The sequence below is a fragment of the Canis lupus genome, chromosome X (genome assembly GCF_048164855.1).
Source record: "Canis lupus baileyi chromosome X, mCanLup2.hap1, whole genome shotgun sequence".
Classification (NCBI taxonomy): Eukaryota; Metazoa; Chordata; class Mammalia; order Carnivora; family Canidae; genus Canis; species Canis lupus.
Genome location: NC_132876.1, coordinates 80,746,607 through 80,762,411, shown reverse-complemented (window position 1 = coordinate 80,762,411; position 15,805 = coordinate 80,746,607). Strand labels below are relative to the sequence as shown.

The 15,805-nt window shown below is 41.7% G+C and overlaps 1 protein-coding gene across 1 annotated transcript; it reads left to right on the top strand.

Moving 5' to 3' along the window:
- The first annotated feature begins 11,742 nt into the window (after window positions 1–11,742).
- Window positions 11,743–14,316, top strand: GSPT2 (G1 to S phase transition 2). The gene is made up of 2 exons (XM_072818183.1): window positions 11,743–11,896; window positions 12,004–14,316. The coding sequence occupies exon 2, from the start codon at window positions 12,015–12,017 to the stop codon at window positions 13,896–13,898; it is 1,884 nt and encodes a 627-aa protein (XP_072674284.1). The 5' UTR covers window positions 11,743–11,896; window positions 12,004–12,014; the 3' UTR covers window positions 13,899–14,316.
- Window positions 14,317–15,805: the final 1,489 nt, after the last annotated feature.

The window sequence follows — 15,805 nt, the reverse complement described above, 5'->3', positions numbered from 1 at the left end:
TCAGATAAAGGGCTAGTTTCCAAGATCTATACAGAACGTATTCAACTCAACAGCAAAGAAACAAACAATCCAATCATGAAATGGGCAAAAGACATGAACAGAAATCTCACAGAGGAAGACGTAGACATGGCCAACATGCACATGAGAAAATGCTCTGCATCACTTGCCATCAGGGGAATACAAATCAAAACCACAATGGGATACCACCTCACACCGGTGAGAGTGGGGCAAATTAACAAGGCAGGAAACCACAAATGTTGGAGAGGATGCGGAGAAAAGGGAACCCTCTTACCCTGTTGGTGGGAATGTGAACTGGCGCAGCCACTCTGGAAAACTGTGTGGAGGTTCCTCAAAGAGTTAAAAATAGACCTGCCCTACGACCCAGCAATTGCACTGTTGGGGATTTACCCCAAAGATTCAGATGCAATGAAACGCCGGGACACCTGCACCCCGATGTTTCTAGCAGCAATGGCCACAATAGCCAAACTGTGGAAGGAGCCTCGGTGTCCATCGAAAGATGAATGGATAAAGAAGATGTGGTTTATGTATACAATGGAATATTACTCAGCCATTAGAAACAACAAATACCCGCCATTTGCTTCAACGTGGATGGAACTGGAGGGTATTATGCTGAGTGAAGTGAGTCAATCGGAGAAGGACAAACAGTGTATGTTCTCATTCATTTGGGGAATATAAATAATAGTGAAAGGCAATATAGGGGAAGGGAGAAGAAATGTGTGGGAAATATCAGAGAGGGAGACAGAACATAAAGCCTCCTAACTCTGGGAAACGAACTGGGGGTGGTGGAAGGGGAGGAGGGCGGGGGTGAGTGTGTGACGGGCACTGAGGGGGACACTTGACGGGATGAGCACTGGGTGTTATTCTGTATGTTGGTAAATTGAACACCAATAAAAATTATTTTATTAACAAAATAAAAAATAAAAAAATAAAAGTTTTTTGTTGTTATACAAACATATGTAGAGTGTGAAATGGTCACTTTCATCATTTTAAATGTACAACTTAGTGGCATTAGTTAGGTTCACAGTCTTGTGCAACTGTCACCACTCTTGTCAAACTTGTTACTACTGAAACAGACACTGGGTGCACATTGATCAATAACCCCCTCTCTACTCTTCCCACCTAGTCCGTGGTATCCTCTACCCTACTTTCAACTTCTATCATTTTGCCTCTTTTACACATTCCAAATCTGTGTAAAAAGCCTAAGATATGTGTCTGCTTGTGTCTGGGTTATTTCACCTAGTATAATGTTTTCAAGGTTGACCATCTTGTAGCATGTATCCTAAAGACACTTTAAAGGTTAGAAATAACAAGATTTCCATCTGCTTTTGGGTTGGCAAGAAAGATTTGGAACTGACCTTTGGTATCCCACTGTAGGCATGTGCATAAGTCACTGCACACCTTTTCAGGCACACCTCCGATAATTTAGGGGTGAGTTTAGGCAAAGATCGAGTAAGAGTCCCCTTCCCTGACAACTCTGCCAGTCAAAGATGTATTGTTGGAATAAGTGAGTGAGTGAGATGTTCTCAATTCTGTGAGACAGAAAAGAACTAAAAGGGGTTTTCATCACAGAACCCTCATTCTCTATTCAAGATGAAATAAGGAATTATCGAGACTGGTTTCTGAGACATCTGATGGTCAGGTTTCTTTTCTTAGTGGATGAATTACTTCAAGATCAGAGCAGAGAAATTGTACGCTCTTTTCTAACTCTTCATCAAAGGAACTCAGCCATCTCCTATGGGAAAGAAAACAAACAAACAAACAAACAAACATTGTTTTTTCCCAGGTTCGGGGTTTGGGACACAACCTGTTCACTGTCTCTCTCACACCAGGTGACTCTTTTCTGATATGCACCCAATATAATTGACAGAGACAGCACCCAGCCACCACACTATTCCTCCTTTCTCATTTGGGTATCTGACGGGGTTTGCTTCATCTATTGCAAGACAGATTTTATAACCAATAGGCAGGCATGGAACCATCAAGAGGATAATAATAGAATTAATAATGGTAAGGCATCCTCCTGTGCCCTTGCTCTTACTCGCCTACAAGGATCTACTATGAGCAGGTATGTTTCTTACCTTCAGTGCCTTGATTTTCTAGGAAGGGTCGAGTAAGTCTACAATACGCTTTCAGAGAAAAGAGGAAACGTCACATGTCAACAGGTGAGTCTGCAGGATTATGATGTCTCAGTCGAGTTTCTCATGGCATATGAAAACATTGGTAGAAATTTAATGGAATATTTTTAAAACATCCAAAGACTAAGTCCTGAGTTGCTTTAATAAGGGGAATTTCTGGGGATCCCTGGGTGGCTCAGTGGTTTGGTGCCTGCCTTTGGCCCAGGGCACGATCCTGGAGTCCCGGGATGGAGTCCCGCATCGGGCTCCCGGCATGGAGCCTGCTTCTCCCTCCTCCTGTGTCTCTGCCTCTCTCTCTCTCTCTCTCTCTCTCCGTGTGTGTGTGTGTGTGTCTATCATGAATAATAAATAAATAAATAAATCTTTAAAAAAAATAAGGGGAATTTTCCTCTCCCCAGTACTCTTCAGAACAGACTCACACAACAAGAACTCGTCAGTCTACAAATAGCATTGAGCCACATGCATCTACCTAACTAGAGAATAGAGTGTTCGGTTGGCAGGATCCTCATCTCAGGAAACACAAGTCTGAAAGGATGGGCATTAAGGACAGAGGAGAACTGAGTCACAACCCTCTGGCATGGGGTAAAACTCGGTAGGGGGAGCAAAGCTGACATAAAAAAAGAACAATTCTTTGCTTTTGTGAATGGCAACCTATTATTGGCATGAAGTGGAGTGTGGGGTGTAAGAGAAAGGCCTTCCAGGAACTTTCTTTCATGTTCCGGCAGGACACCGGCAGGCCTCTGACGTCATGACAGAGGCACGTGGAACCAAATGCACATCAGATGCATTCTTTGTAATTATGGTGGGATGTGCTGGCAACACGACCAGTGTGGCAGCTACCTCTGAGTATGGTAGGATTGCTAAGACTCTAAGACAGTTTCCCTAGTAGCGTGGCAGGCCTCGAACTCTTCCTGTGTCAGTGCATGGTTGAGTTCACATGACCCCACATATCACCTTTGATCAGGCTGTGCAGAATGGGCAGCAGGGATAGTGTGGGGTAGTGTATTAGTTTACAAGAGCTGCCACAACAAAATGTCACCTGCTGGGTGGCTTTAGGAACAAAAGTTTATTTTCTCACAGTTCCAGAGTTAGGAGGTTCCAAGATCAAGGTACCCATATGGCTCACGTTCCCCTGAAGCCTCGCTCCTTGCCTTGCACATGGACACCCTCTTAGATGCCTCTTCACATGTCGTCCTTCTGTGTTCACACACCGCTGTTTTTTTTTGTTTTTTTGTTTTTTTTTGTTTTTTTGCGTGTGCCCTAATCTCCTCTTCTCAGAAGGACGCCAGTCAGATTGGAGTAGGGGCCACCCTAACAGCTTCATTTTAACCCAATCCCGTATTCAAAAGCCCAATCTTTGGGATGCCTGGGTGGCTCAGAGGTTGAGTGTCTGCCTTCGGCTCAGGGCATGATCCCATGTCCCATGTCCCGGGATCGAGTCCCGCATCGGGCTCCCTATGGGGAGCCTGCTTCTCCCTCTGCCTGTGTCTCTGCCTCTCTCTCTGTGTGTCTCTCATGAATAAATAAATAAAAATCTTTAGAAAACAAAAACAAAAGCCCAATCTTCAAGTACAGTCATATTCTGAGGTCCTGGGGGTAAACGTTTTAATATAGGAATTCGGAGGGCACACAACTTAGCCCAAAACAGGCAGGATCAGTGCTGAGACACCCTGTCAGCCCCATTTGTGCCACCATCTTCCATCATCAGAGAAGTGGCCAGAATTAAAAGTGTGTCCCTTCCCCTGTTTATGTTTCCCTTAGTTAATGTAGTAAGTCAGAGGTCGAACGATGATCCAGGATAGAGGGAAAGTAATGTGCCATAGAGGCAATAATCAGAACCCCAAACAAGCCACTCCACCTCTTCTCTAGGAGTTTGTGGTCCCTCATGCATAACAAGGAGATTGATGCTGGTTACCTGTGTCATAGGATTATTGGAAGGACAGAACATGAAAGGACAGTTATGAAAGTGCCTGGAAACAGTTTGTGGCTAATCTTCGTGAATTTATCCCCTTCCGTGCATATTCAATCCTTACCATGGAGCGTGTTTTTGATCCTAGGAGCTCTGCCTCTCCTTCTCACTGGATTTGTTGATCTCTGGCCCAACAGTCTTTCCTACCAATGTCCTATTGTAAGAAAAACTGGTTTTGTTTAAAAATGCATCCTGCCCGATCCCAGTGCAGTCATGGCTATCCCATTCCCCTTTGCCGGGTGATGGTACGTCCAGCCTCCTCTACACCTAATGGTGGTGGCCATGTGACCCAGCTCTGCCCACGGAACTCGATGGGCCATATGTAGGTGTCTTCTGTGGAAGATTCTGTTTCTTGAGAAGAAGGACATATGTGCAGTGGGATGTTAATTCAGTCATCAGAAAGAAGGAAATCCTGCCATTTGTGACAGGGATTTAGAGCTAGAGCCTTCTTCTGATCTAGTCTGCATATTTTGGCAAGTGTGAGGCAGAGGCAGTGTTGCAGGTTTCTCTCGGGAGGCACAGATTGGTTGGCTCTCTCTCTTTTTATAATGCCAGCATGGGGCGCTGGCGCCCTTTGAGGCTTAAAATTGAGATATTTTAATTCTATGTACCCTTCTCTTCTTTATGTATTACATGGAATTCTTCTCTGATGAGCAACTTCCCTCATCCACTCTTTGGGAACCAGCGTTACACTTCATATGCCAAACATGGGATGATTGTTTCATTATTTGCCTCTGCTCACCCAATTTCAAAATAATGAATTTACGTCCCAGCATTTAATAATGGTGACTATGAGGTCTTTGTTTCTTTAGAATCACTATGGACTCAATGTTGATGTGTTTAGGTCCATCTTAGTTATTATTCTTGCTGACACTCAGTTTGTCCCTAAGTGATGCAGACTCCATCTGAATCTGCCTACACAGGGGCAAGCACACAGCAGGTGCTTAGTAAATGTGTGCTGAAAGTATGTCAAACAACTGAGTGAGGTGTATTGATAGCATACTTGATTGTTTTGTCATAACATTACAGTACTGTGCCCGCCACCTCCAGCAGATGTTTGAGGCTGACATGACCCCTTTGCTCTCTTTGGTGTTTTTCGAGTAGTGCTACCCTAGGATCAGAAAATTGATCACTCACTCTTCTTCATTGGAAATTTCTACTTTGACGGGGGCGTGGTCAGGGACAAGTGACCTCAACTCATGGATCTGATTATCTTTTGGCTTCCAAAATTCATTTCCTCACATGGCCATTAAGCCTCACTCACACTGTTTTCTCCGTGCTCACCTGTGCCATCATCTGCTATTGCTGTAATTCCCAGAACCCTGCAGAGCCCAGATTTCTTCTTTCCCTAACACAGCTCCTCCTTATTACCGTCCCAGCACTCCTATGGAAGTAGTTTGTCAGCAAATCAACAAATGTCTTTATTCTGCTTCTTCATCCAGTGGCTTTTCCAGTTATGGCTGTGCATGTTGAAGGCTGAGTGTTTGACCTTGGTCACGTCAAAGGCCCTTTGGTGACAAGCCTCCGTTTCCTCAAACTTCAACTTTCCAATTTCTAACATGGGGCTAAGAGCTAGCTTGCTCTCCTGTGTCTGTGTGAAATGAGTTCCACAGAAGATTGCTAGAACATTATAAATCATACAACGTCTGGTTGTGTGAATTTTTGGTACCCACAATTGCTTGAATACAGGCTGCATATAAGAAGTGTTGGATTAAATGTGGGGGAATTAGACAACACCTTCAACCTATCCCAGTACTCTTAGAGACGGCAGTAATACTTACACATGAATCACTGGATTATAGCCAGGATTCAGTTGGCCATCGTGTTAGCATATAAGGATCCTTTTTTCTCCTTTTAACCCCCAGATTTGACTACCTCCTGGGAGGGCTACTCCAGCAGTTGGCTATTGGGCAACTCAGTTCTAGCTGAGTTTAATTACCCATACTTTATTATTTGTTTTTTATTGATATAATTGACATTTTTCTGTTTTTATTGCAATATAATTGACATATTATTTTACATAACCTTAAGGTGGGCATATTTCCTTAAGCATGTTTTATTTTATATTTATGTATATTTATGTATATATATATATATATATATATACGCACTCATAGTTTCTTGATTAGTGTTAACTAATATCACCATGATGTCCCATAATTATATTTACTATACGTATGCTTCCTTGAATTTTCCTACAGCATTTTGGTACTCATCAAATTGAACAATGTTGAGTGTAAATAATCTCTGTGTTTGGAGTTTTTCACGTTCCCCTTAATTGTGTGCAAATTTTTCTAAATGTAACAGGATTACTTCATCATCTTTGGTTTTGTACTTCTGTTCTTACCTAGTATTGGAACATTGGATGAATAACTTCTCAGAGTGTATGGTGTGGACAGTGCAGGCAATTGGGAATGCCTTAGAATGGAAATACATTTTTCCCATTTTAACTTTAAAATTAGTCTATTTTCTCTGTGCATACCCCCAGGCTTGGCTATCAGGCACTTCAATCATGATTGATGTTGCTTTGCCACATTTTACTATAGTAGTAGTGTTTGAGGAATAATGAAGCTGCTAAAGTATCCTGTAATTTCAGACGCTGTGGTTCTTTGTACCTGCCATGCATCCTTGCACCTAGCACCCCAGTGTGACCATGTGAATATGGATTCATCTCCACATATCTAAGGAAACTGAGGCACAGATTGGTTAAAGAAATTTAACAGAGTAAAAAAAAAAAAAAAAAAAAAAAAGAAATTTAACAGAGTAAATAGTTTGAAATGCCAGGCCTTGAATTTGAACCTCAACTTTTTTCACACTTCTACTAGTCAGTGTTCAGTTGCTGTTAATAGAAAACACTCTATGTTAATAGCACAGGGATTAATTGGGGAGTTAGAGGCTTTTAAATATTGTCTTTCTAGGGCCTGGAGATTTTGGTCTATTCGTGGAGTCTCAGAACGATGATTACATACATCAGAATTGGCCCCCAATATGAGTTGTCATTGTTGCCACAGTTGAGGAGTGTGGAAATCAGTATATTTTCAGTAAAACTTTTGGCTTTAGGCATAGTGCTTTTAGTTGCCTACCTGGAGGCAGGAAAGTCTACCAGAGTTGTTATCCTAGGGAAGATACTTCTTCAGCCGGATGCATACCTCCAAATCAAGCCTGCTTTACTCCACAACTCTCTACATTTAAATTGGCTTTAAAGTAAATCTGATCACTGTTCATCAGATTGACAGAAGGTAAAATGTATTGGGAACCGTGGTAGCAAAAACTATAGGAAATGGAGACTTAAACTTTGCATTTTCTTTAGTATAGAGAGGTAAAATTTTTGACAGAAATCAAAGATATCCTGAGAGAACCAATATAAGGCATCCAACACAGTCTTCTTAACCCTGTGTTCATTAGCCCCTTGATATTTTCTTGTTCTCCTTTTAGCCCATCTCATACTACTATTCCTCATTCCTGGATGAAACTTAAAATTTAGCTTGTGTTCTAGGCTGCTCAATGATGCTAGATGTATATTGGGGGAAAAGGAAAATCTCCAAACCTGGAGTACTGTATTATGTTTTTCAGTCTAAACTGCTTTTGTTTAATTGGAATTCTTAAAACAATAATTCTACTACTCCCAAGTCAGCCACCTCACCTATACTCCAAAAATCTATTCTATATCTTGCCCCATTTCTCATTTTTCTTATTACAATCTTCCCTCAGAATCTCCACAGGGTAATCTCTTACTTCAGGAAGAAAACATTAGTCCTAATAAAAGAATGCAACTGAATTATCCTTTCCTTTTTAAATTCATCCATATTTCCATTGTCTTCAGATAATCCTAAGACTTTATTCACTTCCTCCATTTGTGATTTATACCCATCAAATCTTCTGATCCCTTTCTTAATATATAATAGATGCTACAAGTCAGTATGGCCTTAGAATCTTTTTTTTTCCTTAGAATCTTTTTGTCCATGTCTGAACACCACTATTAATAAAGTTCACTAGTAAAGAGTGGACTCACTATTTACTAGCTTAAATAGTGGACTCACTATTTACTAGCTATGTAACCTTGAATAATTCACTCAGCCTCTCTAAACATCCATTTTTTATCTGTAATAGAGAGTGATTTAAGATTATCTTCTTCACAGAGTGGTAGGGAAAAATGAAATGAGAGAATCCATAGAAAATAATTGAAATATGACCTGCCACTAAAAAACACTCAACAAAAGTGAGTTATCATCTAGTTATACTAGATGTAGTTTAACTGTAATGTACTGGATGAGAACATGGAGAGCTTATGAAAAAAATCTGTTTTCTCTAATCATATTGGTGTTGATAGTACTGAGGTTACTATATGTATAAATGGGGTAAGTCAAATGAGTATTTTATTTTTTAATTTTATTATCCCTGTTATCATTGACAACCAGTATTCTTGGTTTAATAGAAATGTGTAGGGCAGCCCAGGTGGCTCAGCAGTTTAACGCCACCTTCAACCCAGGGCCTGATCCTGGAGACCCAGGATCGAGTCCCACATCAGGCTCCCTGCATGGAGCCTGCTTCTCCCCCTGCCTGTGTCTCTGCCTCTCTCTCTCTCTCTCTCTCTCTCTCTCGCTCTCTGTCTCTCATGAATAAATAAATAAACAAAATCTTTAAAAAAGAAATGTGTAAAATAGGTCTGATATACATTGTCATACAAGATAATAAACTAATTAGTATATTAAGAAAGATTGTTTAAAACACATCAAGTATATGTAAATCCAATAATTCATATTCTTTTGAAATATCCTTATTTATCATCTGTGAAGGATTATAGGCACTCAAATTATTTTGAAAACTCTCAAAGAGAAATAATCACTTCCCTGTGTTTCCTTTACAATTTATACCTCAAAGTAACAGAATTGTTGAAAGAAGATGGTTTTAAAGCTATATTCCAGTTAATAAGAAATGACAGAAGTGTATGATCACAATTTTGCAATCCCTAATGATATAATGTTTCTACACAATCATCATTAATCTTTTTTTTTGTTTGTTTGTTTTTTAAGATTTTATTTATTCATGAGAGACACACACAGAGAGAGAGCCTTGGGCTGAAGGTGGCGCTAAACTGCTGAGCCACTAGGGCTGCCCTCATCATTAATTTCTGCTAAGTGTAAAATGAGTCACAAACTGATCTTATATGCCTCTTTGCTAAAATGCTAAAAGCTGCACCTATAGTGCAAGCTCATAGATCTAGTTATTGATATACAAGAAATAGAGAAAAATATTCTAAACTATACTATAAAGATACAATCAACAAACTCAAGAATGTAGAAAACTCTACAAGTCTCAACATCCATTTTCTTCAATGAATAAATGACATGAAAAAAGGGAGGATAGGTTGGGAACCTGTAGATTGAAACTTAAAAGAAGTATCAAAAAAGCTGGGTAAAATTGAACTGTAGTGTTTGAGTATACATTAGTGTGATAAAACTATACAGGAAATAATGAATAAATCATAAATGTCAGGATAGTGGTTACACTTATGGAGAGAGGGAGTGGATTGTGACTGGACAGGGTACTGAAAAGCCTTATGGGTTGGCCAGCAAATTTCTTATCATTGGTTTGTGTGGTGGCTACAAGTATGTTTCCCTTCTAAATCAATAAACAATAATTTTGTGTTATGCAATTTTCTATATTTGTGCTATATTTCACAAAAAAATAAGGAGAAACAATTAGGCAATGGCCAGATACTGCCTGCACTTAAATCAACAACAACAACAAAAGAATACTCCACAAGAAATCTTTGGTGAAGACAATTATCTCACTTATTGATGAACTCTTTCAAAGTTCTAGGCAGATAAACTTGAGACATTCACCCTATCACACAAACCAAATAAATTTTGTCCAAGATTAGTTTCCATGAATAAACCCTTGTTAATGTTTCTCTCTCGGATGGACCTGCCTCCCCACTGAGCCCCAAGAATGATGACTTGTGAAGCTATCTTCTCACTATTTCTCATTTCTTCTTTAAGGTTTTAGAGGTGAATCATCCTCTGTTCTCTGATAGAGATGTTACTAAGTAGTAGTCATGTTAACATTCTCATGATCAGTGCAATTGACCCAGGTGAAGGAAACATCCCAGGTCTGTCCTGCTTCCTTGCTAGTCCTAACCTTATGTGAACACAACCGCCTAAACCTTGCTTGACAAGTTCTCCCAGACATTTTATTAAGTCTATCATAGGTGTACAGAATGCCCAAGGAAGGCTCTAGCACATGTATATTGTCCAAGGGTCTCTGCACATTTAACCTCTCAGTTCTTCCAATTCGTTGTGAATAAGTGTGCACACTCTATGTGACAACAAATAATTAAGCTATTACCAGAGGCAAAAAGAATGAAGGGTTTGATATTTAATGGCTTGGGAACAACACAGAACTAGTAAAATAGTGGCAGGCACAGGCCAAACCATCAAGGGTCCAAGTCTGTTAGACATAGGACATTTTTTTCTACTCCTAAAGTCTGGAGAACAAAATGGTTAAGTTATAAATCAGTCACCAGTTTTTAAAGTATTTTGAACCTGTTGGATTTATTTAATATCCAACTGTATGATCTTATCTTGTACTAGCAAACTGTATTTTCCCAAGATTTTTTTTTACTTCAGTTCTATCTAAATTAAGATAATCTACAGACTAGCTCTTCTAGGCTTTGGCTCAAATGTTATAAACTCTGTCTGAGGGTGAGATTCTATTGATTAGTGTCTATGGACTTTGTTCATCTCAGAGGTCTTAATTAGTTCAATTAGGCTGATATCCACAGCCCCCTGTTATTACCACTAACTGAGGAAGGTTCCAACATGATACTGATTTGTTCTTAGACAAATCCAGTACCAGCAACATAGGCGGTGAGTAGGGTTCCAAGCCTTCAAGATGTGGCAAGAAAGCCTATGGACCCACGGTGTACTCTGGAGAGGTGGAGAGATGCTTGTGAGTGGGGCAGGTATGCTCAGAATACAGTTGGTTAGAATACAAGTGATTTGAGTCCAGGGCTTGCCTGTGTGAACCATCACAGCATTCTAGGGTAGCCATTGCTCAGGCAACTGCAGAAAAGCTCTAAGTTGGGCAGCTTTGCTGGAACGAGGTTCTCCTTCGGCATTCCTTCCACACACACAGCCACAGTGCTTCACGTGAAAACAAGTTATGACCCCACCCTTACACCACAGAAGCCATCACAGCAAGATGGTTGTGGAGGTCCTCTGGAAGATGGAAAATCAAAAAGTTTCTGGGTTTCGAATTGAGTGGTCTTAAGTCTCATTTCCTGGGTTCAGCTGCATCTTCATGTATTTCACGAGTGCTTCTCTACTAATTTCTTCCTTTGGTTGCTGGGTTTCTGGATAGTTAACCCATCTCCTGCCTCCATTTTTGTTCAATAGCAATTCTCGCTTTTTTACTTGGATCTTGGGGTAGAATTGTAAATCAGGTGTGCCAGTCTAGGCCTGATCATTACATTGTCAAATTGCTCTCCCAAATCGTGTGAACAAAAATGAATGGAAAATTTCGTTTTACAAATCTTACTTTTATACTTGGCCCATGGCTGAGCACTAAGGAGGCCGAGAGTACGGATGGCAGCGAGGGGTCAATCCACGCCCCGCGTTGGGTCGGCGGTGGAGGAGTCGGAAGTGGTTGGGGTTTGGGGGAGGAGATCCGCTCACACACAGGAGGAGAGGGTTGATCCGCCATATCTGCTGCTGCTGCCGCAGTTGCGAATGCAGTGTTGGGAGTTAGCTGCCGCGGCGCTGCCACTAAGGTTCGTGTAGCTCCCCCTTGGCCCTTCACTCTAGCAGCCTTACCCCCCTGCAGCGTAGCGCGCTCTTTCTGGCGTGTTAACCCCGCTCCCTCCCCGCCGCCCATCAGGTCCTCAGACCATGGATCCCGGCAGCAGCAGCAGCGACTCGGCGCCCGACTGCTGGGACCAGGTGGACATGGAAGCCCCGGGTTCGGCCCCGAGCGGAGACCGAGCTTCCTCGGTGGTGGCCGAGGCTCAGCGGGAGCATCTCAGCTCGGCCTTCAGCCGTCAGCTCAACGTCAACGCCAAACCCTTCGTGCCTAACGTACACGCCGCGGAGTTCGTGCCGTCCTTTCTGCGGGGCCCGGCTCAGCCGCAGACCCCCGCGGCCGACATCACCAGCATCGATGAAACCTGCACCGACGCAGGCGACCCTCAAGGTAAAAGGCTGGGACGGGGGGCACCTGTGGAACATTCCAAAGAGGAACAGTTAGTGTTGCGTGAAGGTTCCAATTCAGCCGTTACCATGGAACTTTCAGAACCTGTTGTAGAAAATGGAGAGGTGGAGATGATCCTAGAAGAGTCATGGGAGCACGATAAAGAAGTAAGTGAAGCTGAACCAGGGGGTAGTTCCTTGGGAGATTCGGGTCCCCCAGAAGAAAGTGGCCAGGAAATGATGGAGAAAGAGGAAGTGAGAAAATCTAAATCTGTGATGGTGCCCTCAGGTGCTCCTAAAAAAGAACACGTAAATGTGGTATTCATTGGGCACGTAGATGCTGGAAAGTCAACCATTGGAGGACAAATAATGTTTTTGACAGGAATGGTTGACAAAAGGACACTTGAGAAATATGAGAGAGAAGCTAAAGAAAAAAACAGAGAAACTTGGTATTTGTCCTGGGCCTTAGATACAAACCAGGAAGAACGAGACAAGGGTAAAACAGTAGAAGTGGGTCGTGCCTATTTTGAAACAGAAAAGAAACATTTCACCATTTTAGATGCTCCTGGCCACAAGAGTTTTGTCCCAAATATGATCGGTGGTGCTTCTCAAGCTGATCTGGCTGTACTGGTGATTTCTGCCAGGAAAGGAGAATTTGAAACTGGATTTGAGAAAGGTGGACAGACAAGAGAACATGCGATGTTGGCAAAAACAGCAGGTGTAAAACATTTAGTAGTGCTTATTAATAAGATGGATGACCCCACAGTTAATTGGAGCAGCGAGAGATATGAAGAATGTAAAGAAAAACTGGTGCCCTTTTTGAAAAAAGTTGGCTTTAGTCCCAAAAAGGACATCCACTTTATGCCCTGCTCAGGGCTTACTGGGGCAAATATTAAAGAGCAATCTGATTTTTGCCCATGGTACACTGGATTACCATTTATTCCGTATTTGGATAATATGCCAAACTTCAACAGATCAATTGATGGACCAATTAGGCTGCCAATTGTGGATAAGTACAAGGATATGGGCACTGTGGTCCTGGGAAAGCTGGAATCAGGATCCATTTTTAAGGGCCAGCAGCTTGTGATGATGCCGAACAAGCACAATGTGGAAGTTCTTGGAATTCTTTCTGATGATGCTGAAACTGATTATGTAGCCCCAGGAGAAAACCTTAAAATCAGACTGAAGGGAATTGAAGAAGAGGAGATTCTTCCAGGATTCATACTGTGTGACCCTAATAATCTGTGCCATTCTGGACGCACATTTGATGTTCAGATAGTGATTATTGAACACAAGTCCATCATTTGTCCGGGCTATAATGCGGTGCTGCACATTCATACTTGTATTGAGGAAGTTGAGATAACGGCCTTAATCTCCTTAGTAGACAAAAAGTCAGGAGAGAAAAGTAAGACACGGCCCCGCTTTGTGAAACAAGATCAAGTGTGCATTGCCCGTTTAAGGACAGCAGGAACTATCTGCCTTGAAACGTTCAAAGATTTTCCTCAGATGGGTCGTTTTACTTTAAGAGATGAGGGTAAGACCATTGCCATTGGAAAAGTTCTGAAACTGGTCCCAGAGAAAGACTAAGCAGTTTTCTTGATGGCCCTGCACAATACTGTGAGGATTGACTACAAAAGTTCATCACCTTCTCTTACTGCCCATTGACAGACTTCTCTTCATATTTTGCAGAGAAAATTCACAGCAAAAATCCATGTTTTGTCAGCTTTCTCATGTTGAGATTTCAGTTATGTCACTGTTGAATTTACCCACGACTTTCCTCCTCCTATGCCATTTTGCTTCCTTGGACAGAACCAGTAATAGCTTTGTAAGTGATGTGGGTGTAATTGTCTTTAACAATGAAAAATTAATATATTTTTTAATTTTTCATTTTCCCTTAGGATAAAGGACCCTTGTTCCACGCAGATCAATCAGAGTGTGTTGGTGTGTGTGTACATGTTAAAAAGACAACTAACATGTCAATAAAATATTCCATTTGAAACTCTTATCAGTATCCGAAATGCTTCTGAATATTTTTTAAAATTTGTACATAATAGTTCTCAATTAGCTTTTCTACTTAAGTAATTGATACATGTCATTACTCAGGCTTTTAAAGACTGTCCTCCACTCACTGTTTTAAACGAGGCATTTACAAACAGTGCACAGCTTTGTGTTAAAGGAAAATTTTTCATTTGGAAAAAAATCTTTTGGAGGGCTCTTCCCAATGAGCTTTGTTTTCTCTGTCCAATTCAAATCAATAAAGGATCTCCTCTGTTTCCCCACTTGTGATCTGAAGGAGAAAGCGTTGCCCAATTACGAATATACCTGGGTATTCAGACCATATGTTGACTAAACTCCTCCATACCCCATCGTCTAGACTCGTGATGTGGGGGACAACACAGCAAGGGGCATGATTGTTGAGAAGATAAATGCTTGCAATAAGACTGCAAGCCATTTACTGAAAAGTGAGGGTTAGTGTGGGCCCTGACTGGGAAATGAGCCCATCCCACCCTTGTATTCTTCAGTGCTTGGGGTTAGTAGGAAAGGCAGAAGGTCATTTTTCCAATCAGATCGCAACCCATTTTTGAGTCAGAGATAAGAGACTTGTTCTCTAAACAGTGTATTGAGGAAAACCCACAACTCTCCATCCTGAGGTGGCTGCTTTTATTGCCAGGACAGTGGCTTTATAACCTGCATAACTATCAACAGCTGCAAGAACTTGCAGTCTTGGTAAGTGCTTAGTGACCCAGTGTAAACACCTGCCTAGTGGTAGACAGGGCCAGTTCCTCACATTCATGGACTGCTTGAACAGGGATGGAGACTGGCTGCCAGACAACCTGGGCCCGTGTTTAGACAAAGACAGTGTTCCCTTCTCTGTGGTCCCTTGGTGGGTGTACCCATGTACCTCCAGGCTACCAGCAATAGCCACAGGTCATCTCAGAGCATCAATAGCATGGTTCTGTGAATCAACCACCATAGATCTTCAGGGGTACCCACATGGGAAACAAGAATTTGTGTTTTGTTCTTTGTCAGCTCACCTAATCCACATGGATACACCTCATATTTTCTTGGACCCCATCCTTTAATAATAGAATGTCAGTGGCAGGGGTACCTGGGTGGCTCAGTGGTTGAGCACCTGCCTTTGGCTCAGGTTGTGATCCTAGGGTCCTGGGATCAAGCCCTGCATCAGCTCCCTGCAGGGAGCCTGCTTCTCCCTCTGCCTATGTCTCTGCCTCTTGCTCTGTCTCTCATGAATAAATAAAAAGAATCTTTAAAAAAATAGAATGTCAGTGGCAAGAGTTTCATCTTTGAGATTCCTTCTCTTGCCTCTGTGCTCTGAATTTTATGCAAAATGCAGACCAATTCAGTGTCTGCCAGGAGTTTTGCCCTGCAGCCACTTAAATTATTTGTCATGCTGCATCAATCTCATTTTTTTACAGTTTTAATAATTTATTGATTGGATTATTGTAGATCTCTTTCACTAATAGGTCAAAGCT

Coding starts and splice junctions, on each gene's coding strand:
- GSPT2 (XM_072818183.1), top strand. CDS start 12,015: ATGGATCCCGGCAGCAGCAGCAGCGACTCGGCGCCCGACTGCTGGGAC.